Source organism: Rhipicephalus microplus, chromosome 2, assembly GCF_043290135.1.
Source record: "Rhipicephalus microplus isolate Deutch F79 chromosome 2, USDA_Rmic, whole genome shotgun sequence".
Classification (NCBI taxonomy): Eukaryota; Metazoa; Arthropoda; class Arachnida; order Ixodida; family Ixodidae; genus Rhipicephalus; species Rhipicephalus microplus.
The window spans coordinates 63,063,613-63,088,622 of NC_134701.1; the positions used below are offsets into that span (position 1 = coordinate 63,063,613).

General features: G+C 44.7%; 1 protein-coding gene across 1 annotated transcript in view; it reads right to left on the reverse strand.

Moving 5' to 3' along the window:
• Window positions 1-671: 671 nt before the first annotated feature.
• The window catches only part of LOC119170871 (arginine kinase-like), a 91,045-nt gene continuing 66,706 nt past the window's right edge, over window positions 672-25,010 (reverse strand). The window contains exon 10 of the mRNA XM_075886512.1: window positions 672-2,662. Within this exon, the coding sequence (XP_075742627.1) occupies window positions 2,520-2,662 (143 nt within the window). The 3' untranslated portion in view covers window positions 672-2,519. The remainder of the gene's footprint in view (window positions 2,663-25,010) is intronic.

Consider the following 25,010-nt stretch of genomic DNA (forward strand, 5'->3'; position numbering starts at 1 on the left):
TCCATTTGCGAAAAGAGCGCGCTTTTCAGACACAGCAAAGTAAAACTCAGACGCTAATTTGCGCTTATCTGTAACTGTGAGTACGTTTCGTACGTCCTTTGTGCGTGAGAAAAGTGGGGCATGTTTCGATCTGCTTGCCATTCTGTGCGTGACCTTCCAATTTGTTGCTATCGCGTTAATTGCTTCGCCTTTGCGCCAAAAGTATAGTTATAGCGCGAGAACAGAACAACAACAAAGAGACAAAAAGCTGCAGCTGAACAGAAGCAGTGAGAAACTCGACCCTGAACTACAACATTGGCCCGTTATGTGAGCTTTCGATACATTAAAAAGCAGTGTATGATGCACAAAAGATCAGGAAGTGGGATAGTTCAATGAGAGGCAAAGATCCTTATTTGTACTCTTTTGTTTCCTAACCTTGTTTGCGCTGTCAATACTTTCAAATAGATACATGTAAACTTGTTGAGCTTTACATCTTTTGAGCTGAGGGCTCTGCAAAAGCCCAATGGCTCTTCGTAGGATAAGAAGTCTCGAAGCATGTCTCCCCAAACTAGCGTTGTTTTTCACAATCGCTGCTCGGCGTACAATCATATCTCCATGTGACCTCATTTGTAAGTGTGCTTCAACAATCTCGAACCTAACCTTAAACCAAAAAAGAAAAACAATCACACCTATTGTCTTTGTCGACACTTTATTGAAGTTCATCCGATGGACAAACCTTCCTTTGGGCTTGCCGCCAAGAAAAGTAGCGGTGCTATCAACCGCAGCGGCACCCGTGACTGCATGGAAGCCGCTGCCCAGTAGTTGCGCTTCGTTCCTGGCGTGTCTATGTCATTGAGCATACCTATATGTGCTGACTAGAGTCGAGGCTATAACGAGTCTGTCTGTCTTTACGAAGAGGTAACGAAAGAAAATAAAAATGATAAAAACAGGGCAAATAGAAGTGCTTGTTGGCTAGAACATCGCTCATTAGGCGGCTACAGCTTGCAGGCTACCAGGAAACCAGCGGTGAAAAATAAACGATGCTAGCGGCACCCACTCACCCTTCATATCTCGTTGTCTTCCTCAAGAATAACAGCACCGAGGTCCCTCCTTAGTCTTTCGCGACCTAACATGCACAATGATGTCTAGCCAACCTATTTCTTTCGTCGAAAAATAGGAATCAGCATTTCGCTGAAGCCACTTCTCTGTTTGTTGGGGTGTATATTGCAAAAGCGGTGTACTGAGCTTCTACACAAATACGTACGAGAAAAAAAGTGACAGAGTTTACAGTACGCTTCGCTTTTATCACTTCCGAAAACCACGGGTGGTCTTTTCTGAAACTTTGGCTTTGGTTCTGTTGCTGGGTGTGGTTCTTACGGAAGCCGGGACGAGTTTTTAAGCGGCGCAGGAGAGGAAGATGGCTTGCGCCACAGCAGTAAGACACCGGGGCCCCCGTTTTATGTAAGCTGTAGTAGTATAGCGATCAGCCTTCGCTTTTTGTCCCAGTCACCTGAACCATTTCGTCAACGTCTGGGTTCGCACTAGAACGAGTAGCAATCAATGCCCTCTTCCACTGTAAAGATCCTGGACCGTCATGTGGCTTTATCTTGTTCTCAGTTAATTAAAAGAGTGACAGCTAAAAAATAGCCGAATATTTGACATAATTGGCCTCGCAGTACAACCCTTGTTGAGGCAAATGCACCAGACCACTCGATCTAGTGTTGTGAGCAGTGGCAGCGACCTAAAATTGTGCATGTGCACAGGAAACCAAAAATGCGGTGAGATTTAACAGTGATTGGAAGCTAATAATGTATGCAAATGATGTAGCCTTCAAGTAAGCATGTAGTCTCTACACCAGCGTCGTATGCCTCCTGGGTGTCGTGGTAAATCCGAAGGAGTGTTCAACAAAAAGGCACCTCAAGGCTAAAACGTTCTGCGACTACATCCATCAGGCATTGCTAGATAACGGCGAACTCGCTGATTCTTCCAGCGTTTTCGTTGTAGAGTGTGCGGACTTAATTCTGAATGAAGAGGCTTTTTTTCGGAAGCGCAATGAGGCATTTACTGCTGTGTCACTGCATCAACTGTCATCTGTGCTTCAGACTTCGTTGTTACATTGCTTCACCCAACAGAAGTCACGTTAGTACCTCGCGCGGGAAGGGCCACTTAAACCATGCACATCAGAATGTGTCTGTTCACCCTATGTCGAAACGTGCTTATTGCCGAAGCTCGTCTTCATTGAATGAATTCTATAGCTGAGTGCACGAAACCGGTAGCTTCGCAGCTTGACCTGTTGAGCACGCGCATGACCTACGGGGACTTGCCACTCGCATCCGCACGAATCATAATTGTGAGACAGAAAGAGAAGGATGACTGCTACTCCTCCAGCTGTGCACAACGGCTGCACTATTGCCCCTGCAGTCGTGTTCCAGCATGAATCGAGCCACTGTAGTGTTGCGGAACGCGCGCAGCGGTCCTAGTGATGGTAGTGGATGGGAGGGGAAGAGGGCAGGTTGTCTTGGTGAGATGTGGCACTTCCTCTAGGCGGCTTGCTCGAGCTTGATCAGTTCCTGGATGCCGTCCTGCATTTCCCTGACAGCCTGGTACTCGGTGAGACCCATGCGACGCTTGTTGGAGATGTCGTACACTCCGCCCTCGCTTTCTGTGTGTTCACCCCGGGTGCCTGCGGATACGGAAGATACGACAGATGCTCTGAAGACAACTGCAGTATGCCTTATGCGTTGAAGCAATGAACAATGAAAACAACAAAAATTGACAATGAAAACAAACAGTGAAGTTACAATGAAAGCTCGGGTCACTTTCTGATAATCTTGAAACAGGTGTTGGTGCGCTTAAAATAGCCTCCTTTTATTTTGAAGTAAATGCGCTTTCAGTACTTGGAGCCGAGTGCGGCGGTTAAAGAAATTGCCATAATGAAATGCTGTACGATGATTTCTACCAGCCGTCTCAGCGAAGGCCACGCACAAGCAAGAATGCGTTACGCATGCATATCCAGGGCCTTTCTAGTGTATGACCATTAATAGATATTTCTGCTGCACCACGTGCAACAAACTCTACGCCACAATGTCCAGTGCCGTGCAAGGCGGAATTGGTTTGTAAGGTGAACACAAAGCACGCAGATGGAAGCAGAGGGACGGACAGACCCGTGAATGGATAGATAGGGGTCATTCCACGCCAACTGTCATAACCTTGGCGCTCGAACATCTCCGATTTACTTAAAAAAATTAGAACTATCTACCTGAAGTCAAAAGTGTTTCCCCAAAACATTTTCTTGCGAAAAAAGTTTTTCAGTACCACAAATCACGTTTGATTTTTTTTTTCGGAAAGCTCGAAACCATAACTCGTAAAACACGTTGTCGAAAAATCCATTCTTCCCAAATTAGGTCAAGACAAATTTTTACCTTTAGAACAGTGCTAGTCGTTTTATTAATAAGCTTTACGAGCTTTTATGCTTTTGTGGATGTTTTATGTTGCCCCGATCAAGCAGAATCTAGTCCACATTAGGAATTTTTTCATAGAAAGACAGCATTAGGAGAAATGTGACAGTTTACAATAGCGTATTGTCATAATGTTTCACTGTAGACAACAAATAATTTCAGGCCTATACATTGTGAAATAAAGTTTACAGATGGCGACAAAGTTGCAAAAATGTTCATTTTCACACATATTCGGCCCCGAATTCAACACAGAGGCAGTCCTACTTAAAATATACTCAATAGCCGATTTTGTAGCAACCTTAATTAGCTACCTACTAAGAAAGTTTATTGAATTAATTTTTGTTTTAAGCCACAAGAGTATTTTTCAACTTGTGTTACCACTCGCGGGGTGTGGACATGTTTCTAGCTGTAACAATGTGTCCTAGCAGTAAGTACAAGGTGCACGGACGTAGGGATCATCTGGAGAACGTATTAAATTTTTCCCTGCCTATTTAATTTATTTACAAGCCATAATTACCCTTACGAGAAACGCGAGACCTAGTAGAGAGCGTTTAGCCACATGCAGCCGTCTGGAAGCCTGCGTATATATATGCTTACGCAGAACCGGGACCTGGCCAGACATACATTTACAGGATGCGGCGGAATCTAACGACAGCCTTTTCTCTCGCCTCCGCTGGGAAACCTTGCGAAGCGATCGAGAGAGCTCATTTACGTTTCGTCAACTTCACGGCATAAACAATTTCCTGTTTCTGTTAAGAGTCGCGTCGAGCTCCAGGCTTATAAACACTGCAACGTGGAATCGTTACAGCAATACACGGCTGATGCGAATATGGTCTATACGTGGGAGCATGCGAAAAAGGTGCAATAACTGCGATACGTACGTGCACCGCAAAAATTACGTATGGTCGGTATCTGTTAGGGAAGCATTTATCCGTGCCGTCGAATAAAGCATTTTATATTCAACGACACCGAAACATACCACAGCACCCAGTACATAAATTTAGACGCTGCGCTCGTAGAAACGGCGTGCTCTAGTATCCACCAGCGCTTGCCAGGGAAAATTCCACGCGCTTCCAGTGCTTCCCAGTGTGTACCGGCAGCACAGTGGTTAAGCTAGCGCCCCTAACACTGTGGTACAGCAATTTCCCAGTGCGCCCAGCGAAGTACCTATAAATACCAGCGTATACCAGTGTCTCTAGCGTCTACCAGTGCCTAAACAAACACTGGCGTCGCTGCAGTCGCGGCGAAGTGACGTCACGGCATGCACTCACCTACTCGGCCGCCGACGCATGCCGACGGTCGCTTCTTTCCGAGCGCGCCATGTACCCTTTCTTTAGCGATACGGCGGTGATTTCTTCTCAATTGGTAGTAATAGACTACTTAAGGTAAAATGTAAAGGTATTTTGTGCTGTTAAAAGTTAAGCAGCAGCAGAAAGTATGGACACACTTTGAAAATGAAGGCGCAGTACAGTGACACATTGGTTGTCTTCACCATGCACGTACTCAACAAAATCTATGTTGAAAAATTATTCGTGCTAATTGGGTCTGACTTCGTTACAACTCGGCATGCTCGACGCGATTAAAAATTTCTGTTGAAGTAATACAAACGAAAGAAGGACATTTTCAGTTTACTCGCAGCATTTCAATTTAGCACACTGTCACAAACGAGCGCTCAGAAAGAGAGCGCACCGCCGAGTTTTGGCGGCGGTGATTGTGCCGGGCGCCGGAGGGGCGCCTCAAGGTCAACGCTAAAGAGGAAAACAAGCATCCAGAAATTCCCCGGGTGCGCCGTCTCTCTCCTTCGAAAGTGCAGTTTCAACGACCAACCTCCTCACATCAGCCGCCGAGCAAGCCCTGGAAAGATCTTGAAGGAAAGGGGCGTGGTGATGTAGGGTGGTGTGACGTGTTGCAGACGGCTCTCGAAACGTCTCGCCCTTTCCCTAGCCTTGGCTGTGCATCGCGACGACGAAACGATTAAAATTTTCTGGAATCTAGCGTGAAAGGTACTTAAGCGAGCAGTGGAGAAGAGAGATCAGGATAAGAAAAAAGTTTGCGCCAGTTTGCGTAGGCAGGAGATGAAGGAAGTTTTGCGCAAGTGTGCGTAGGGTTATTCCGCCGTGTCGGGGAAAGCTTTTGTCGGCAGTGACAAAGCAGGTGATGAAGAGGGTTTTCACATGAAGGGTGAAGGCTGGTGCTGCCAGCCGAAGAACAGTGTGAGACTAACGCCAGAGAGCAAAGACGCATCCTGCAATCGCAACGCGTGGGAAACCGACCTGTTACCGGCGAAGAAGTTTGGTGCTTGGAGAGCGGCCAATTGAAGACGCGAGGTTTCCTGGAGGAGAAACTTCGGGAGCAGCAGATCGACAACAGTGCTGGACTTTGAGGAAGTGATTCTTGAAAGAGTATTATTCAGACTTTGTTCAGAGGACTTTGGACTGAATGAGTTTTAGCACTCTTTAATCTTTAAGTGTCTTGGTTGTTCGATGCATGTGATTGCATTGTAGCGGGTATTGTTGTTTGTGTCCGTTGTTTCGAGTGTAGCTGATTGTACTGTGTAGTACGTTGTTTGAATGGTAACATGTCGTATTCAACTATTGTTGAGTGTGCATACTTGTGTATCGTTAGATCTGCCATATTTGAGAATATAATTTTGTTTTCTTTATCAACTCTTGGCTCTGACTCGTTCTTTGGGCCACAGCTGGCGTCTGCTGGCGCGCCAGATAGGGCCACTTCTAGATTGTCCACGCTTTCGTGGTGCAGTTTGGGGGGCCGATACTTCGGCCCTTGGAATTAGCGCGGCGATCACCTCCCTAATTAGCGGAACCTGTGACATATGCAAACTAAGTCTGCCTCTGCAAATAATGTAGCTCTTTAGACAAGATTCCGCTGTGTGATGCAGATGACTAAATGGGTCTGTCTTTGTTACACAATCACTCATAATAGCGAGAAAAAAAGTAACACTGACAACTACAGAATAATTTACGGAATTCTGAGAAGTCGGTATACTCGGACCTCATCTACAGATTTCTTATCAACAGTCATCAGGATTACGTAGTCGCGTACAATAATTTACTTGAACAGCTTATTCGATCTACCATCACGTCAATAATGGTCATGTTCACTTCACGCAGGAACACTGCTGATAGCACTCCTGAACAAAGAAAAACCGCCAGAAGGTCGAAATGAACTGTTTTAATGGCGCACGCCGCTTCCTGGCCCACGTGATAGTGAGACGCTCTTTGCCTCTGTGAAACAACAATTAGTCTTGCACGACATGTTCATATACAAATCACTGCTGTTGTGGAATATTCAATCATGGTAAAAACTTATTTATCAGGTGGTTATCTAAACTGGTACTTAGAAGCGTGACAGCACAGTTGCTGGAATGTTGCACGTCGACACTATCTGAAATGAGTTGCAGTTTCTAAAACTAACCTCAACTTGTTTTTCTAGTGAAACGGAGCGCCGAAGTTATTCCCAAAAAGATGAAGCTAAACAATGTGATGAAATCTGAGCAACTACACAGAAGATAATCTAACGCAACGGCTGCGGCGTAATTCTCGGGCAGGTGCGTTCGCGATATTGTGGGACACTCAATACTAGCTTAAGCACGCACCCACAAGAAACAAAAAGAAAAAAAAAAGCTGCTGGCAAATACCCCGATGCGTCCAATACAGGTCCAATTGTGGAGGCGAAACAATCATACTTTTTTAAAGAAATCGCCCGTGAACAACGCAACCTGTTGTGCAAGTACGCTGTCGTATATGTTTGAGAAGCACGACATGATTGCGAGCCACGCTGCGGAGTAATTATGGTCACCTCGCATTTTTCTAACGTGGTGCAAATGTATTGTCTTTCTGTTCACCCCCGCTGGAGTGCGGCCGCCGTGGCCGAGCATCAAACCCATCTTCGAAGTAAGCAGCGCGACACCATAACAAACCTTATCAAAGCGTGTACGCTGGAGCGCAGGCACTGTTGGCGACTCTACTGTGAAAAAAAATGTTTAGTTTTTCATTCATTTGAAGCGTGAGACAAGCAAAAAGCGAACGCTGGCAGTGCAACAGGGTTCGAAGCGAGTGCGTGTTATGTATACGCGTGCCACAGCAAGATTCGAAGAGTCCGTGCCGTGCCGTCATGCAAACCTCCCACCAGGCGGCGCCACACCAACTTCTCGGGGCTATAGTCCTGCGTTTCCTCAATGATCCGAGTAGAACTGTAGAATCATGAGAGCGTTGTTATTCCGCTGTCGAGCCAAAGAATAGCGTAATTTCATTCGTCTCGCCTGACCGCTCCCGAATGAGCCTTTTTAATGTTTAAATAGCGCCTGCAGTCACCGAAATCGAAACCTGGGGTGAGCGACCCCCGACGTTGTCAGTACAAAATCTCGGGGGCAACGCATAGTTTTCGTGATAATGTGCAAATGTCGTCACCCAGTGAGCCCATAAAGCGTGGCGCATGTGATGTCGCTGCCTCTGCGCATGTGCAGGCTAGTGTCCCGAAGAAGGCCTATTCGAGAATTCCGGCTGACAGTAAAGGAGATGGGATCGGATGTAAGGCCTTATCTCTTGTCATTCTGGACGGATGCAAATAAATGTTATTTCTTTCTCACTACGTCGGGCCAATACACCTAACTGGTCGTTCTCTCAGGGACACTCATTAAGTAAAGCAACTTGGTCGAAGTGATTCGAAGAAGAATAACACCGTCCGTTCATTCAGTGTCACTATTCATCTGTGCAATTTGCTTTTCTTCGCAGCCTCATATAACAAAGTTCCTTCTTCATCAAGTCACGGCCCTGTGCAAGCAATCAACGCGTTTTGGCCGACGGGCTGCGGGTATTGGTACTTTCTTTAAAATACGTCATTATAAGTATCATCATCACTTCATAGTCCTCAGTCGTCATCATTAGACTGCGTCGAATGCGGCTGCAGTTTTTGCTTTGCCTGGTACATCATACGTGCTTTCACTAAGGTCTAAAAAAGATTTCCGGTTTTGGCACACTGCAACTCAAGCACCGTTGTGGAACTGCGAAAGGTAGCTCTTGGAGTGAGCAAGAAATTCGGCCATGTATAAGTTTAGAATAGAATGCGGTGTATATTTATTTAGGAAGCAATTCATACCATGAGGACGGGAAGAAAAAGCTGCTCTTATAGTATTAGGTAGCTTAACAAGGCTTGGACTGCCTACAATTCAGATGTGGTTGAGTATTTCACCTGACACCTACCGTCACTATATTATACCATTACTATAAGCACGAACTCTAGATGCGAAATTGGGGGACCTTTAAGCTTCGCTTTTAAGAGTTGAAAGTGATAGTGAAATCCGGCCCCTAGTGCACCCTTGAACCGCAAAGTGCATACTTATTCATATGTTTAGTTACATACACATGCACGCACGAAACACGCACAGAGAAGATAGGACCAGGGTGTGATATTATCGCTGAAAGGGCTCGTTTTTGTCGTGACACCGGTCAAACAAAATGCGTTAAAATGGCCTTGAAACACTTTTTTAAGTAACCATGAAATGAGTTCACTAGATGAGCTTATTGCCTCACAAATTCAACGCCGCAAAATTTTTAAAAATCCGTCCACGGCGAGTGGAGTTACAAAGGTTTATCACATTCTTCAATTATCTCTTCTCTGGTCCAGACAAAAGCGCTGAAAACTAAGCAAGGAGGGGTGGAAGGGCAAAGAAACTACCGTGCCTCATGATCTTGAGGACTTTTTTTTCAAATGCGCGGCTTTCTCAGTATGATCGCCCGCGCACTCGTGAACAAGTACCAGCTTCCCGCGGCTATCTCAGTAAGTTGATTTTTAGGTAACAGACGCACAGACTATTTTTCGCTCACAACCAACGGGGCTGACGCCCGCGGCGGGTTTTCTGGAACACGATCTCTTTAACGCTATCACGGTAAAATGATTGAAACAACAAGCGCACACACATTTCAGGTCCCACACGCGCACAAACACGCACGCACACATACAAACACGCACACTGCCTCGACGGTACTCATTCCAAATCCGGGCAAGGAAATCGTCCAAGAGAACCACCGTCCCGTCTCACCCACATCTTGCGTAAGGAAAGTGACGAAGCATGTAGTAGACAAGAGGTTCTCTCGGTTTATGAAGGATAAGGAGCTCTTTCCACACAACATGGTAGAGTTCTGGGCCGGGCCTGTCCAGCCAGAACGCGATGCTTCTGATTAAGAGGCAAATTATCGACCGATCGAGCAACCCGAATTGATCAAGGGCTATCGGCCTGTGATATCGCCAAGGCATTTGACACAATTTAACATTAGTTCGTCGTGGAAGCGTTCGAGAGCATGGGGTCGGGACCAGAGTTCCACGCCTATGTTAGAGCCTTCCTCAGGGACCGCTAAGCAACCACAAAAACTGGGGAATTAGCCTTGAGAGCCTTCATGGTGGGTTCGAGGGGACTCGCCTCAGGGAGTGGTCCTTTCGCCTGTCTTGTTCAACGCAGCCTTGAAAAACCTCTCGGAATGTCGTTACACTGTGGCGAACCACGCACTTTGTGCCAAGGACATTACCTCCTGGTGCCTGGGAGGTTCGGATGCTGAGGTAGAGGAATCGCCGCAGTCGGCACCATCATAGAAAGGTTTCTGAAGGCAACGGGGCTCTCTAAATCAGAGTTGCATCTCTAAAGACGCGTTCAGCCAGGGCGGAGGCCCTAATCTCAGCTTGACCACGTATAGATTGTTCTAAAGAGAAGGGATGGGCAGCCGATTCCCAGAGTCAACTGTATTTGGGTGCTATGCTTCCCCCGTGAGTGAAATGGCCGAAACTCACAGGTTTTGGCCGGCATCACCTCTAAAACGGAGAATATGCTTAGGCTGACGTCTACGGTATGGAGGCAGTGAGTCGTATTCGTCAAACCACATTACTCTTCCATACTGATTCTGGTTTACCCCAAGTTAACGGGAAATGACGAGAGCACTGAAACGTATGTGGCTATATAGATAGATAGATAGATAGATAGATAGATAGATAGATAGATAGATAGATAGATAGATAGATACAGAAAGTGCTCGCAGCACGCAAGGACACAAAAAAACAAGCAAAAAACTGCCATGCCTGCGTAGAACGCGCAGCAGTCAGAGGCAAAGCTAGAAAAGCGGCCTGTCCGCAGCATTCTTTAAGCACTGTTTGGGTAAGTACTACAAGCACACTAGCTGGGTAGACACTACACCATAAATCGTCATGATTTTTGTGTAGTAGGAAGGCATAGTTTGTTTCTGGGCTTTGGACTTCGGCTAATACCTACTTTGAGGGACTGGCCAAAAAAACTTGTTGTTGTTCACCTATTGATCGTGGCGCATACCCACTACGAGGGATTGACCAAGAATTGAGTGGTTTTAAAAATTATTGTTCAGATTTAGATTATTGGAGATATATTTGAAAGATTACCGATAACCTGTGAAAGTGTGGTGCTTGATGAAATGCATGCAGTTATTTAAATAAAGAAATGAATTTATTCTTAGAATAGAGCGATAATCTGATTTTGATGTGTATATAATTTTGTATAAATGTTAGGATAATAAAACCAGTAATTAGTCAACCTATTAGAAAACTTGTTCGACTATGCCGTTCATGGTCATTCTTGGAAGAAGCATGACACCCACTACACGCTTGCAAGGAATTGTGTGCATTTTGCTGATGAACAACGAAGAGTTTCACTTGATGCTTTTGTAACGGGTTAGAACATTCGACTACCCACTTGTTACGTAATGCGCATTGTATGACCCTTTTTTGTTCATTTGCGGTTCTAAAATACTTCTTTACACATATTAACGCCATTCGGTACCTTACGAGAAGCCTGCCTAGAGTCAGTTTGCTACATAGCTTTAGGCGCCAGCGTGGCTCAGCGGTAGCATACTAGAGTGCCTCGCAAATGGCCTGGGTTCGAATCGCATTGTGTCCGCAATGTCTTTTTCGTTTTATCTCTATGTTGCATGGTAGCGGATATGGACACCGGCAGTGGCGGACAACTACGGCGTCGAAATCTCATTACAGCTTTCGCCATTACAGCTTTCGATCTGACTACAGCTTCTTTGTCAAACAAGGCTCTGAGCCAAGTGCTTGCGCACCACACCTATTAGGCGTATAAGTGCCAGAATATGCATATTTGTTGATAATCTTTTGTTTTCTAAAGATTTTGTCTCATGATCTAGCCAGAAATATATTTCCTGGCAGTTGTTTGACACTTCAATGTTGTGTTTTCTGCGCCAAACTCCAAAAAGTCCGGAAATCACAACCACACAGAATAAAAAAAAACACAGACAGTACGTCATGTCAATGTGTTTTCTTCTTATGTGTGGGTGTGATTTTGGTGCGAAGTTAACACTTTTATTGAGACATGTACCAACTAGCTCAACAGCGATTTCTACTCAAGAATTTATGTGCGAAGTGAGATCCTAAATTATCGACAATAAACAGATTGGTTTTAGTTTACCATTAAGCATGTTTGCCTGTTTGTCGACGAAAGGACTGCAGTTGTCTATTATTTGCCTATGCTATGTGGAAAGATGTATATTTGTCAAACTGGCTTTCGCGTAAACACGTAGCTTTCAGAACACTAGAAGTCACCAACAAATAATTCATACTTTCACATTAGACGGCATTGCTTGAAATGTGGTTTCACGCCACTGTTTCTTGAAACTGAAATACTTTTTAATCGCGAGCATCAGCTGACCAGATAAACATGATTGCATGAGCCAAGCATCAGTAGTTCTAAGTGATTGCGGAACTACTTTTTTTGGAATTTCAATGGCAACTGATGTAAATTGAACGTCATGGTAACACGTCGTACACTTTCAAGTATCTATATTACTTAAGTTTTCTTCGAAATAAAGTAGTAACGAGAGCATCAATTGCCACGTCGTTTCATTCTTTTTGTGCCTTGTCTCCGTGCATTGATTCACCCGCAAATATTAGCTATCCCAAACTCGAGAAACTATTAACTAACATGATGGCTTGCTCGTTTGAAGGTTTTGTTCAGATCATATACTCGCTGCATGAGGTATGGGGAATCGGCCAATAAACCCGCGGTTTATTGGCCGATAAACAAAATAAAAAATGGCTGAAAAAGCAAATTTAAAGTGTTCATGAAAGAAAATGAATTAATAAGTCGTCTTGCGCAGGGGTTCTAAAGCATCTCTCAATTAGAAGAAAAACTCACGGGGAAATATATGGCTTCCGCGATTGAAGTGAAATAACTTGACCGCGTGACCCGCTTTCGGAGACTCGGGCTGGTGGGATTTTCGCGCAGCTCGCACGCTGCTGTTATCCTCAAATGAGATGCGCGCATTGACAGTCTAGCATGACTGTCAAGCGACTTGGCAACTGAGGAACCGGAAAATATTTTCTATGAGTGGTTGGCAGAAAACCCACAGAGGGAGCCTGTGAAACCCGTAGGGGTTCAGAGAAGAAACCCTAAGCGAAATAGTATTTTCAGAATTAATAGTAACTTTTAGTTTTCTAAAACGCTTTTGAAATGTCTTCCCCTATGGCCATTGAAAGGACTGCAAGTAAGAATAAGGAGGGATGTTTTCAGGATATTGACGAAAAAACACCTGATGAGAACTGCATAAATAAAAATAAATGGTGGAATCTGGCATCGAAATTTTGTGAAAGACACTTCAGACTTGCGTGTGGTACACTATATATTATTCGAAGCAAACAAAAGACGACAATATTATTGAACTGGTACCTCATTTTTGTGGAATCTTGAAAAAATATTTGAGAATTCTGCAGTACAGTGGTCATTACTGGGCCATCGAGGTACCTCCGCGCGAGAACAATGGCCATCTTCTTTAGAAATGCGCTATGATCACCTGGCACCCAACCGCACTGTATAAATAGTTTTTTAAAATTGACGAAGTGAATGCATTCCAAGTAAAAGACTCGCAAGGAGAAGCTGAAGTTAAGAGATGTACGCACGGAGAGGCAATAATCAGCTACAATACCTGTCGAATCAATAATTGAAAGTTTTCAGAGAGTTAAAGTATTTGCTATGAGCTTTGCCTTGCATATGGAAGTATAATCCAGGAGACGCACTGAGAATGAGACAGACAGCCTCCGAGAAAATGCCTACACCCACTCTCTTCACGCATGGACGCGTAGGTAGAAATTAAGATTACAATTTACAGCTTAAGTAGAAGACTTTCTAACAGGCCTCCGTGATATCTACGAAGTATGAAATTAGATGGTGATATATTACTGAATTTAATTTGTATGAAAATGAAGAATTTAGGTCTCAGCCTCCGTAATGTGATGGAAGCATTCAATGACTCATTTGTTACGCAATTCGCGTTGTGCGACACCTGGTCGCTATTCCACTCTTTTACCACGCTACAGTAAATACGTCAACACGGATTCTTTTCGACATAACGTCTGTCCAGGATGTTTTTAAAAAGGAGTTCTGAGCACCGCTATGGCTTCGTGGTAGATTACTCGGCTGCCACTTGAAAGGGCCATAGTTAAAACTGCGTTGCTTCTTGGATAATTTTTCTTTTTTTTTGTTTTTGTATTTCGAGCGATATTGGTTACCGTCTCCGGCAGCGGCGGTGGACAACTGCGGCGTCAAAAACGGCCGTTGTTGGGGTCTCGTAGCTGCTTCGCAGTAAAAAAACGAACTGTCATAACTGCAACGAGAACACCAGCCGGTCTTCCTCTTTCTTGATACACACGACGTGGAGATGGCGCTGGCAGCTGTAGCCCGATTTCAGGATGAGTATCATGCTGGGTGGGAATTCATGTTAACAAACATGGTATTGCGTGTCCTATAATTGCACTAGACGAGCTCTTAAACCATTAGAAAGTTCAGTCACAGCTCACCATCATCAATATGCGACATCAAAAGGGCACTACGTTGCAAAATCAATAATAGCGTTGGGCATGCTTCGCACCAACACTTTCAGTATAGGCGCCTTAAGAGAGATAACAAAAGTCTCTCAGACCATAGAGCTTCTTAATAACCACTAGAGGAAACTCTGACGCTGGTGTCTATGGGAGCTGCAACGCACGGTGCTTCAGCGAGCATGGGAATGATGGGGGAAGCACGGAATTGGACACATTTGTCCAATTTTCTTGCTTCTGGCCTGTTTCTGGCTCCGTGTGTGTTCGTGTGGCTTAGAGCTGTTTTTTTTTCACGCAAAATAAATTAGCAAATGTTCAGCGTTGGCGCTTCACAACCTTATTCTTTTAAGTTTACCGTTTCGAATCGGGTCACAAAGTTCAAAAGGGCTCGTCCTTCCCCTCAAACGAAAACCGTAACCAGCAATAAACGAAGCCGCAAGTACGATTCGCTACCCGCAAGTACGAAGACTTGGCAAATGTGTGTACTACCCATCATTCCCATGGTCGCTGAACGATCGCAGCGCCAGAGTCCCCTCTAGGTAATTTTAGGAAACTCTATGTCTCAGACAGCCGCGCTTCAGCTCACGCTACCACTACGGTGTCTAGAAATATACTGGCTAGTTTGCAGAGCGCGCGCACTCCGTACGAGAGAGGGTGGCCCCGCATGTGATGACTGCTCTCAGATGCCACAAGCGGCGCTGCGTGTCGAGAGGGTGCGCCGATTCGTTTCAAAACAGCCGATTCGTTTCAAAAGAGCGTCCAGGGGATCTCCCCGGTGAGTAAAAGTGTGGCGGAGAAAGCAACAGAGGAAGAGCTAGTACTTGATAATTTCAACTGGAAAAAGGCCGAAGGAAAAATTCCAAAGCGCATTGCCGCGGGTTTAGATGGGATTCCCGTTAGCCTCATTAACGAACTAGGACATAACACTAAAGAAGCATTGTTAAAAGCAGTAGAAAAAAGCTTAAAGGACGGACAAATACCGGACAGTTGGCGACAAAGTAGAATGAACTTAATCTATAAAGGCAAGGGAGAAAAGGACAAGATTCGCTCGTATAGACCACTAACCATTACATCGGTACTATACAGGTTGGCGATGCAAGCAGTAAAAATGAAAATAGAAACATGGGCCGAACATAACGATATTTTGGGAGAACTTCAGAACGGATTTCGAGTCGACAGGCGGTTAGACGATAACCTGTTTGTTCTCACTCAGTGTATAGAAATATCTAAAATAGAGAATAGGCCCTTGTACGTGGCTTTTCTAGACTTCACTGGGGCATACGACAACGTTAATCAGGAAATTTTGTGGGATATATTGAAAGGAATGGGCATGGGCGACGACTGTATACAGCTTTTGAGGGAGATATACCGAGAAAATACAGTTTGCATAGAGTGGGAAGGAATGCGTAGTAAAGAGAACGTTGAGGTTAGCAGGGGTCTGAGACAGGGATGTCCTTTGTCCCCGCTGTTATTCATGCTGTACATGGTGAGTATGGAAAAAGCGCTAGAAGGTAGCAACATTGGTTTTAATCTGTCACACAAACAGGGCGGCATGATGATTGAGCAGAAGCTTCCAGGTTTATTTTATGCGGACGATATCGTCTTATTTGCGGACAGTCGAGATGATATACAGCAGCTGGCGAATATATGCGGAAGGGAAGGTGAAGCTCTTGGACTAGGATTCAGTGTAACGAAGTGTGGATTGATGGTATTCAATGATCCCTGTGATCAGACGGTGTCCATACAAGGCCAAGAAATACCGAGGGTAAGTGAATACAAGTACCTTGGAGTATGGGTAAATGAGAGTGATAGATACATGGAGGTACAGGAAAAAGCCTCGGCAGCAAAAGGAAAGAGGAATGCGGCAATAATGAAGCACAGAGCATTGTGGGGATACAATAGGTATGAGGTGCTTCGAGGTCTGTGGAAGGGTGTAATGGTTCCAGGGCTTACTTTTGGGAACTCAGTGGTGTGCATGAGGGCAGAGGTGCAATCGGGAATGGATGTAAATCAAAGGACTGTGGGACGCCTCGCGTTGGGTGCTCACGGGAAGACGACAAACGAGGCTGTAAAGGGCGATATGGGGTGGGCAGGTTTTGAGGCGAGGGAAGCGCAGAGCAAAATAAGGTTCGAAGAAAGGCTAAGAAATATGAAGGAGAGTAGATGGGCAGAGAAGGTGTTCCGTTATTTGTATAGGAAGAGCGTGGACACACAGTGGAGAAAAAGAACTAGAAGACTCACTAGTAAATATACGGCTGGTATTGTGAGCCATATGTCAACAAAGAGCGTTAAGGGAAAAGTCAGGGAGGCGGAGAGGATTTACTGGATGGCAGCTATGGAGAAAAAACCGGCTTTGAGTAACTACCGAAAGGGCAAAAATGAAATAAGGAGGGAGGCATTTTACGATAATTCAAGGGGAAGCGCTTTACTGTTTGAAGCGAGATCGGGCTGCCTTAGAACGCGTAGTTATAAAGCAAGATTCAGTAAAGAAGAAGAACAATGCACATGCTGCGGGAAAGATAAGGAAACGGCGGAGCATGTTCTGATTGAATGTGGAAATATCCACCCAGGTGTACGTTTGGGCACGAGCCTACAGGAAGCCTTGGGTTTTAGGGACAACAATGGAAAGCTGAACACACCCGCGATTGAAATAAGTAAGAGACGGTTAGAGTATTGGTGGCAGAAAATTAGAGAGAAAGGACAAAAATAAATATTGGAAAAATAAAATATGGACAGTGTGCCGTAAATGGCAGAGAACTTAAGCTGAAAATTTACCTTTTTTTCCATTAAGATAGAATTTATCGAAGTAGAGGCATTAGGCCAACATAAAAAAAAGAAAAAAAGTTTTTTTTTGTCGAGCCTGGTGGCATACTTGTCACCACCCCGTTATAAAGGGGACGCTCATAGCATCCATCCATTCCATCCATCGTGCGCGAACGCGCGAAATTCCTCTCATCATGTTGCTGCCGGAGCCTCGCCACGTTTAAAATCAGTCTGTGACAGCTGCCATCTGATTTACTGTGAAGTTCGACGGCGCCATGTGCACACTGCAACACCCTGAGATGTTAAAAGCTAAGCGGCAACGCAAAGAGAGGATGTGTATTGTGCCGCAGTGTCAAAGAAGTTATCAGTCGGAGAAGGAAAAGATGTCTTCTTCACCGCACTAACGGATCCAGCACAGTTTACTGAATGAAAAAGTAGGATCAAGAGGGCAGAGAAAAGGGTGAATCCGAAGGTTGTCGTGTGAGAAAGGCATTCTGAGAGTGATTCCATTGAACTATCTTTTCGAATTATGGTGAACGGTGTCGGGAACGAAATTGCCCTTTAGTAATAATTTCAAATAATATTATTTATCTAAAAAAATGAAAATACCCTTTCGAATTTTATTCACACAGTTCTCTTTTCTCATTTCAACGTCGGAGTCTCTTTCCAACACGTTTTGAGTATCATATGCGGCGAGTGTCAGATTGTTCATTGGCATGCTAACATTCTTTGTTTTCACTTGAATCCTAAAGGAATGGAGGCTAAGAGGTAAAGGTTTTTGGGTCATGTGTGATAATTCTTGCTCTCAAGAAAAAGGCACATTTTAAAAAATAGCTCTGGTGGTTATACTGTCAATGGTTCTTAAAAGTAATTTATTTGCGTACTGCAACCACTTTGAGCACCTATCTATCTATCTATCTATCTATCTATCTATCTATCTATCTATCTATCTATCTATCTATCTATCTATCTATCTATCTATCTATCTATCTATCTATCTATCTATCTATCTATCTATCTATCTATCTATCTATCTATCTATCTATCTATCTATCTATCTATCTATCTATCTATCTATCTATCTATCTATCTATCTATCTATCTATCTATCTATCTATCTATCTATCTATCTATCTATCTATCTATCTATCTATCTATCTATCTATCTATCTATCTATCTATCTATCTATCTATCTATCTATCTATCTATCTATCCGTCTGTCCATCTATTTATCCACCTATCTATCCATCTATCCACCTGTCTGTCCGTCTTGTTGTCTGTCTGTCTGTCTGTCTTGTTGTCTGTGCGTATGTCTGTCTGTTGGCCCGTCCGTCCGTCCGTCCGTCCGTCCGTCCGTCTATCTATCTATCTATCTATCTATCTATCTATCTATCTATCTATCTATCTATCTATCTATCTATCTATCTATCTATCTATCTATCTATCTATCTATCTATCTATCTATCTATCTATCTATCTATCTATCTATCTATCTATCTATCTATCTATCTATCTATCTATCTATCTATCTATCTATCAAATCTTCTACGTCTGGGTGCCCTCACGATCACCTCCCCCCCCCCCCCCTTAACCCAGGGTAAATCAAAATTAGTGTGGGCGGGTAAGATAAGGGCGGGTTAGTGTGGGCGGGTGAATATGGTTCACTGGTCCTGGCATGAATAATTTCACAATCTCGTCACGTACGCCATCAAACAAATCTCGCCACATCTTTTTTAACGCGTGAGCGTTAAGCTGGCATTGGCAACGTTGACCCTACGAATGCAAATAATAAACGTTTGTGTCCTAGCAGAGGAATCGAAGCAATGCAATCTGCGTGGAAACCAAGTATTCTACTACAGAGTCACGCCAGGTCTTCGAAATACTTTGCAAAAAGAGCCAAATGTTCGTGAAACACCAAAGCTGGTTCCAGTAATGACTATCCGATTTCTCGTTTATATTCAACGCCACTTTATAATGTTTCTCCTAATAAAAATCACAACAGAGTCACCTTGAATAGCATTGATTCCGAAATCATGGAGGATCTGCCTTTTTTTTTGCGGGCAGTAGCGGATGGCGAAATGTATGCCACATAATGATCTTCATTTGGTATTGCAAAGCGCCAGTACTGTGAAAGCAGTCGAGTAGTTCTTATACAATAAAGCATTATAAAAAAACACTAAAAAAATGCAGTAAAAATAATAGTTGGCCTCTTGTGGCTCGGCCTCCTCAAAGCTTCGCAGCGCTTGCGAAGCGCAAGGATTCAATGTAAATGCACTCACTCGCACAGAAGCGCACCATGCGGGCGCCGCCGGCAGTCATCAGCTGCGGCGCTATCTATATATATGCGGCTCAATATGTATGCGGCTCTCTCTCTCTCTCTCTCTCTCTCTCTATATATATATATATATATATATATATATATATATATATATATATATATATATATATATATATATATATATATTTCTAGACCCGGTACTACCACTGTGCTACGCGTTTCCGTGAGACCTAACGCTTTTCTGTGGATTAATAGCATGCGCTCTTTAGGCTTTTGCCTTTAGAAAGTAGTCTTACTACAAAGTTTAGAAAGTAGTCTTACTACACAGCACAAATTCGTCATGTCTCTATTCTTAAGCAAAATTTTGTACCTAAGAACATTATTAGGCAAATTTTTTTACCACAGCGTAATTGACATTCATCGGCAGTTTTATAATTTTTGCACCAGTGATACATTGGGCAATAGCCTATTGGTGTGCGCATAAGTATGCAGTGTCATACAGGATGTTCGGACGTAGTGATTGCTACTTGAAAAACATACTTCTGTTTGTCGACCGAGGATGGGGCAACATTAACATTGAATATTATGGTGCGTTTGCCTGAAACTGAATCAATATTGAATTTACATGTATAGCTGGTCATGCAGATTCTGGAGTGACTTACTCGAGTTTTCTGTAAGCGAAAATTGAATGCAATTAGTGTTTAACTCCCCAATATGACAGTAACTAGACTTACCACAAAAGAATACCGAGAATAGATTTCGTTAAAAACACTCTTACTGCAATTTTGATTTCACTAACTTTAGCAGAAGACGGTATCGCGTCAACAAAAGATTCTCTATATGCACTTCAATTATAACGCGATAGCGTTAAAAAGCTCGTTTCGCAGAAATGCCAGCGTCAGCGTAATTTGTTGTGATCGAAAATTGCAATCTTGAGCGTGACTGAAAATTCGAGGAAGATGCCGATTCAATAATACAAAGTCCGTGTCCGAGTGAGAATTGAACCCAGGCAATTTGCATGGCAAGCAAATGGTCTATCACACAGCCATGCATCTGCTTATAAAAAGCTAAATTACTTCTTCTTTGAAAATGCAGTTAAAGCAATCTTTATGCTTTACAAACACTCTTCTCCTGTATAGAGGATTCATAATACAACATGTAACATCGCTGTAATATTGCGTTTTACAAGCATGAAACTCCATCGAGTGTCAGAAAATGTGATTTCATAACAGGTGCACAATTTAAAGCCGACCACCCATTAGAAAATGTACACACGTTACTGCGCGTATTCTCTTAGGACTACGTAGTGGGTGCACAGCAAGTTCGAAAAATATTTACGCGCATCATTGCTCGTGGTGTAAAGCATGCTGCCCATTGCATAGAATGCTGCCATATGCGTGAGCTTCGCTGACACAGGCCACTTTCGACTTCATCAATTACATCGCAATAATTGGCAATTTGAACTTTGAATTTGTTCTGTAACATTACAGAAAAAGTATGCACTGTGTGGTGTATGCATTAAGACCAGAATGTCGTTATTGCGTTCAACTCCTAAAGGAGAAGCTTGAGGATACGCAAAACTTTGCGGAAGGTGGTATGTGGCTGAAATATTTAGGAGGTATACATTGTCTGAGAGTTTTGATAAGATACTTTGCAGCTTTTATCTCCGAGCTCCACATTGATGATGTGCTTACTGATCGAGCACTAGTAGAACTTCAAGGCCAACTCCAGTGATTTACCGACGATGTCAAGGTAATGGTGTTTCTATGTTCTTAATACACTTTTGTCATAAGCACAATAGCTTAAATGCTCAGAAAATTCAAAAACAATATTTATTAAGCAAAAAAGGTGCAATACCGAAACCAAAACCCCACCGGGCACCGTGTCTGCGTATGACGTACTTTTTTGTAAGAACCGGAGGCCGTACACTGGTCCCGTTTATGCCGAGTATGACAACTATGAAAGCCACATCAGCGAAGCACCGGCCAAACAAAACACAGAAAAAAAAAAAGCTTTCTTGAGCTATACTCATGCCCAAAACTGCCGCCGTCGACTTGTGGCCTGCGCAATGAACGCTGCAGCAGCCAAAGTAGTGATGCCATCGGCAGCGTAACTTCCGTCGACATGCCAAACTTTGCGTCACACAGACAGTGTTGCCAATCATTCTGGCAAGCAAGGTGAACTTTTTGAGTCAATCTTTAAAATTAATTTGCAAACAATCAGTGCATCTGTCAAGCCCATAATTTGGCATGAATGAAGAAACTGTGTAAAGGAACGTACCGACCGAATTTCATTCAGACACGGTGCGCCACGCATCCTATTGAGCGACCACGGCAAGGCGTTTCTTTCGAAACTACTTGAACATGTCCTCTACACGTGTACATGACTTCCAGCTACCATCCCCACACTAACGGCCTCACAGAGAGCTTCCATCAAACTTTGACCGATATATTATTTATGTATATCAATGGCGACCACAACAACTGGGATACCAACCTGCCATTCGCGTACAATACCGCTACGCAGCGCACCACGGGCTATTCCCCATTCTTTCTCGTCTAAGGCCGTCAACCGACATCTCCGCTCGAAATCTCCGTTTTCGACGTCCCTGTGAGCTCGTAGTTGTCATCGAGTGAGCACTTAACTTCTCGCCTGGCCTATTGTCGCCGACGCATCCGCCTCAATACAGAGGCAAGCCAACAAGAGCGGAAGACTTGCTACGATGGTGTCCACCTCGTAGTTCACTTCATTACAGCAGACGAAGTACTGTTGTGGACTTGTGGACCCCAACGCGGGTTCCCGGCCAGTGCAATAAATTTCACTCACGTTTCATCGGCCCCTACGCCATAGTAGAGCAGACGTCTCCTGTAACTACCGAGTAACCCAGCTTGTCATGCCTTCCAACGGCCGTTTTCCTGGTATGGCGGTTGTTCATGTGTCGCGCTTCAAACCATTCGTTCGACGTACATCACCATCATGAACAGTGGCCAATTAGTGTAAGCCTAATATTCACAGCGTTTCACCTTCATCTTGTTCATCTGTATATAATCATCAACACGAAAAACGTCGTCTTTGTTCGAAGCGTAGATCAGGATATTCGGCCTAACAAACGCCATCGCGACCCCAACGCTGCTACCGTCTACCAGAGTACGGAGGATGGTTCTTTATAAGCCTGTTCCAACGTTCAAGTAAGTGAGAGCCGAGTGCTACTTAGCACAACAAGTCTTGCACTGTTCTATGCAGTATTGATGGAAAAGTTGTCATAAATTCCATTCATTTATAAAATAAACACCAGAAAAACATCTACCGTGCTGCTAGCGTACCTCAGGTGTAAAGTTTCGGAATCAATGCTACTCTGTTTTTTCGCTTAGCTTTCGCGTTTAATGCAGACTGGTTCGCTCAAGCAACAATATAATCCAGCTTCGAATAAATATAAACGTACCAGTGACGAGTATCGTGTTACTCGTGGCGTGCGCGTCATGTGCTTTGCCCTCTATGCATTGAGAATGCTGTTACGGGGTCGTGAGCACACCTTTTTGTCAGATGCGAAGCAGCTGTTTGACTAGCCTGTGTAACGCTGTCCGTCCATGTCTCTGTGCCAACGCTCCGCACCACGGTCCCCCTGCCGCAGTTGTTGAAACGATGGTAATAGGTCAAGTTCCAGCAGCGCGTTGACGTCACTCTCGCTAGCCCACAAAAGCTGCCGGCTCCTCCGAACACACACCTATACTCAATTTCATACATCAGGTGTAACGCTGTGGAAACTAGCAATACTTCTTGGAGTTGATGCATTCGCAACAAAAAGTAGTTTGATGTTCTTACTACCAAAAATTGCATTTTCCTTTCGTTAATGGAGCGATAAGTAATTGAAGATATTATACAAGCAAAAACGCCATTGAACGTCTGTTATTATGTGGCTGTATATCTTAGTTTCCCCGAGATGTCACATAAGGGCTCTTTACTCTGGGTACGTAACGATGGCTGCCACCTGGACTTTCAGTGTCAGTGCAGGACAGGACACGACAGGGTCGTTCGGTACCCGCGTTCTTTTGTGCTCACCCCGCTTTCCTTTGTTCGCCAGTCGCGCCAAAGGGGAGCACAAAGAAACGTGAGGGTGCACCGGTACTAATCGGATGTCACGTGAGCGATCCCAAAATGCGCGGAATTATACCTTTGCTAGCCGAAGTTCTTGCATAGCTTCCCCAGCGTTGCACCTCATGTATGAAAAGGAGCTTAGGTGGTGTTGCTCCTCCACCCGCTCGCAACACACTTCTCTCTCGCTTCTTTCTTCCCCCGCCCGCAACGCTCGATTGCACATCGAGTGGAAACACTCTTTCGGCTCGTTTATCCGCGATCAGACTTACACAAAATTCAACCGCCTCCCATGTCTTTGCGTTTTGAAGAAACGTTAACTCGAGTAAAGGCTACACTGAGTTTCGCTTCAAACCTTCTTTCGGCACCCGCGTTGACGCCCGTTTCAACCAGGTCAACGCCGTGCGCACCGCTGCTTCTTCGCGTTACATCATGGTTTCCTTCTGGAAGAATGTACTTTTTTTTCCGCGCACACGGACAGCCAGCCCAAGTGAGCTAATACGAGATACGCCTGAAATCATTTGGGAGAACATTACTCCTACTGGTCACTTTTTAAGACTGCTGCATACTTGGCAAAATTGCTGCAGACTTGCTGCACACTCGTGACGTAAGGTCGTCACATAATGACATCGCCAGAAGCCGTTCCCTCACTGCGATGGTGTGAATTATTTGCACAAATTTTTTCGATAGGATGGATGTGTAGGCGTAATGGTAGTTCACCGCCCTGCTAACCCGTAGCTAGGTCGATGACAGCACGAGCGTTTGCAATTCTCACCTCGCTCACGTTTCGCGCTATGCTTTTTGCAGTCTTAGTACCACTTTACTCTTCTTAGTGTTAAAATTGACGTCACCGTGCAACGAGGAACTAATTGCTCACTTTGAGAATCTCGCAGTTAAGCAAAGATGCGAATCTCACAGAAGTTCTTTTGCATAAACCAGAGCTCATTATGCTTGTCCATTCCCATTGTTAAAATTTTATTTGTCCCATAACGCAATAATTGACGCAAACAGAGACGAACTTCTCAATTTGAAGCTCAATGGATTCCTATTGAACGGGGCCACATCGAGTGATTCCCGCACCCTTCATTGATCACGCGTGCTGAAAATGCAAATTTTTCAACGCCACCCAAGAGAGTGCGCGTAACACACAGCTTGTATCTGGTTCACAACGCCCCCGAGTTGAACCAGGGCGTTCCGAGAACGCAAGCTGTCTTGCGGAGAAAAAAAAAAGCTTGTCTAAGCCGGCTGTGGCGGGCGTGGTGGCGCGCCACCGGCTGTAGGTGCGCCAGAAGGAGCGCCGGGTGGTGGGGCGGGTGCCGGAAGCCTTGGTGACGGGCCTAGTGCCGGTGCGCCCAGTGGTGCTGATACACCTGGAGGTGCTGGCGGTCGGAGCGGCGCTGGTGCTGCCGGTCGTAGCAGTGCCGGCGGTGCTGGTGCGCCCGCAGGTGCTGCTAAGAGCGGTGGTGCCTGTGTGCCTGCCGGGGGTGCCGGTGCACCCGCCGTAGGGACTGGTACGCCTGGGGCTGGAGGGCGTGGCCAGGCTGTGCCAGGTGGTGGCACGGCTTGT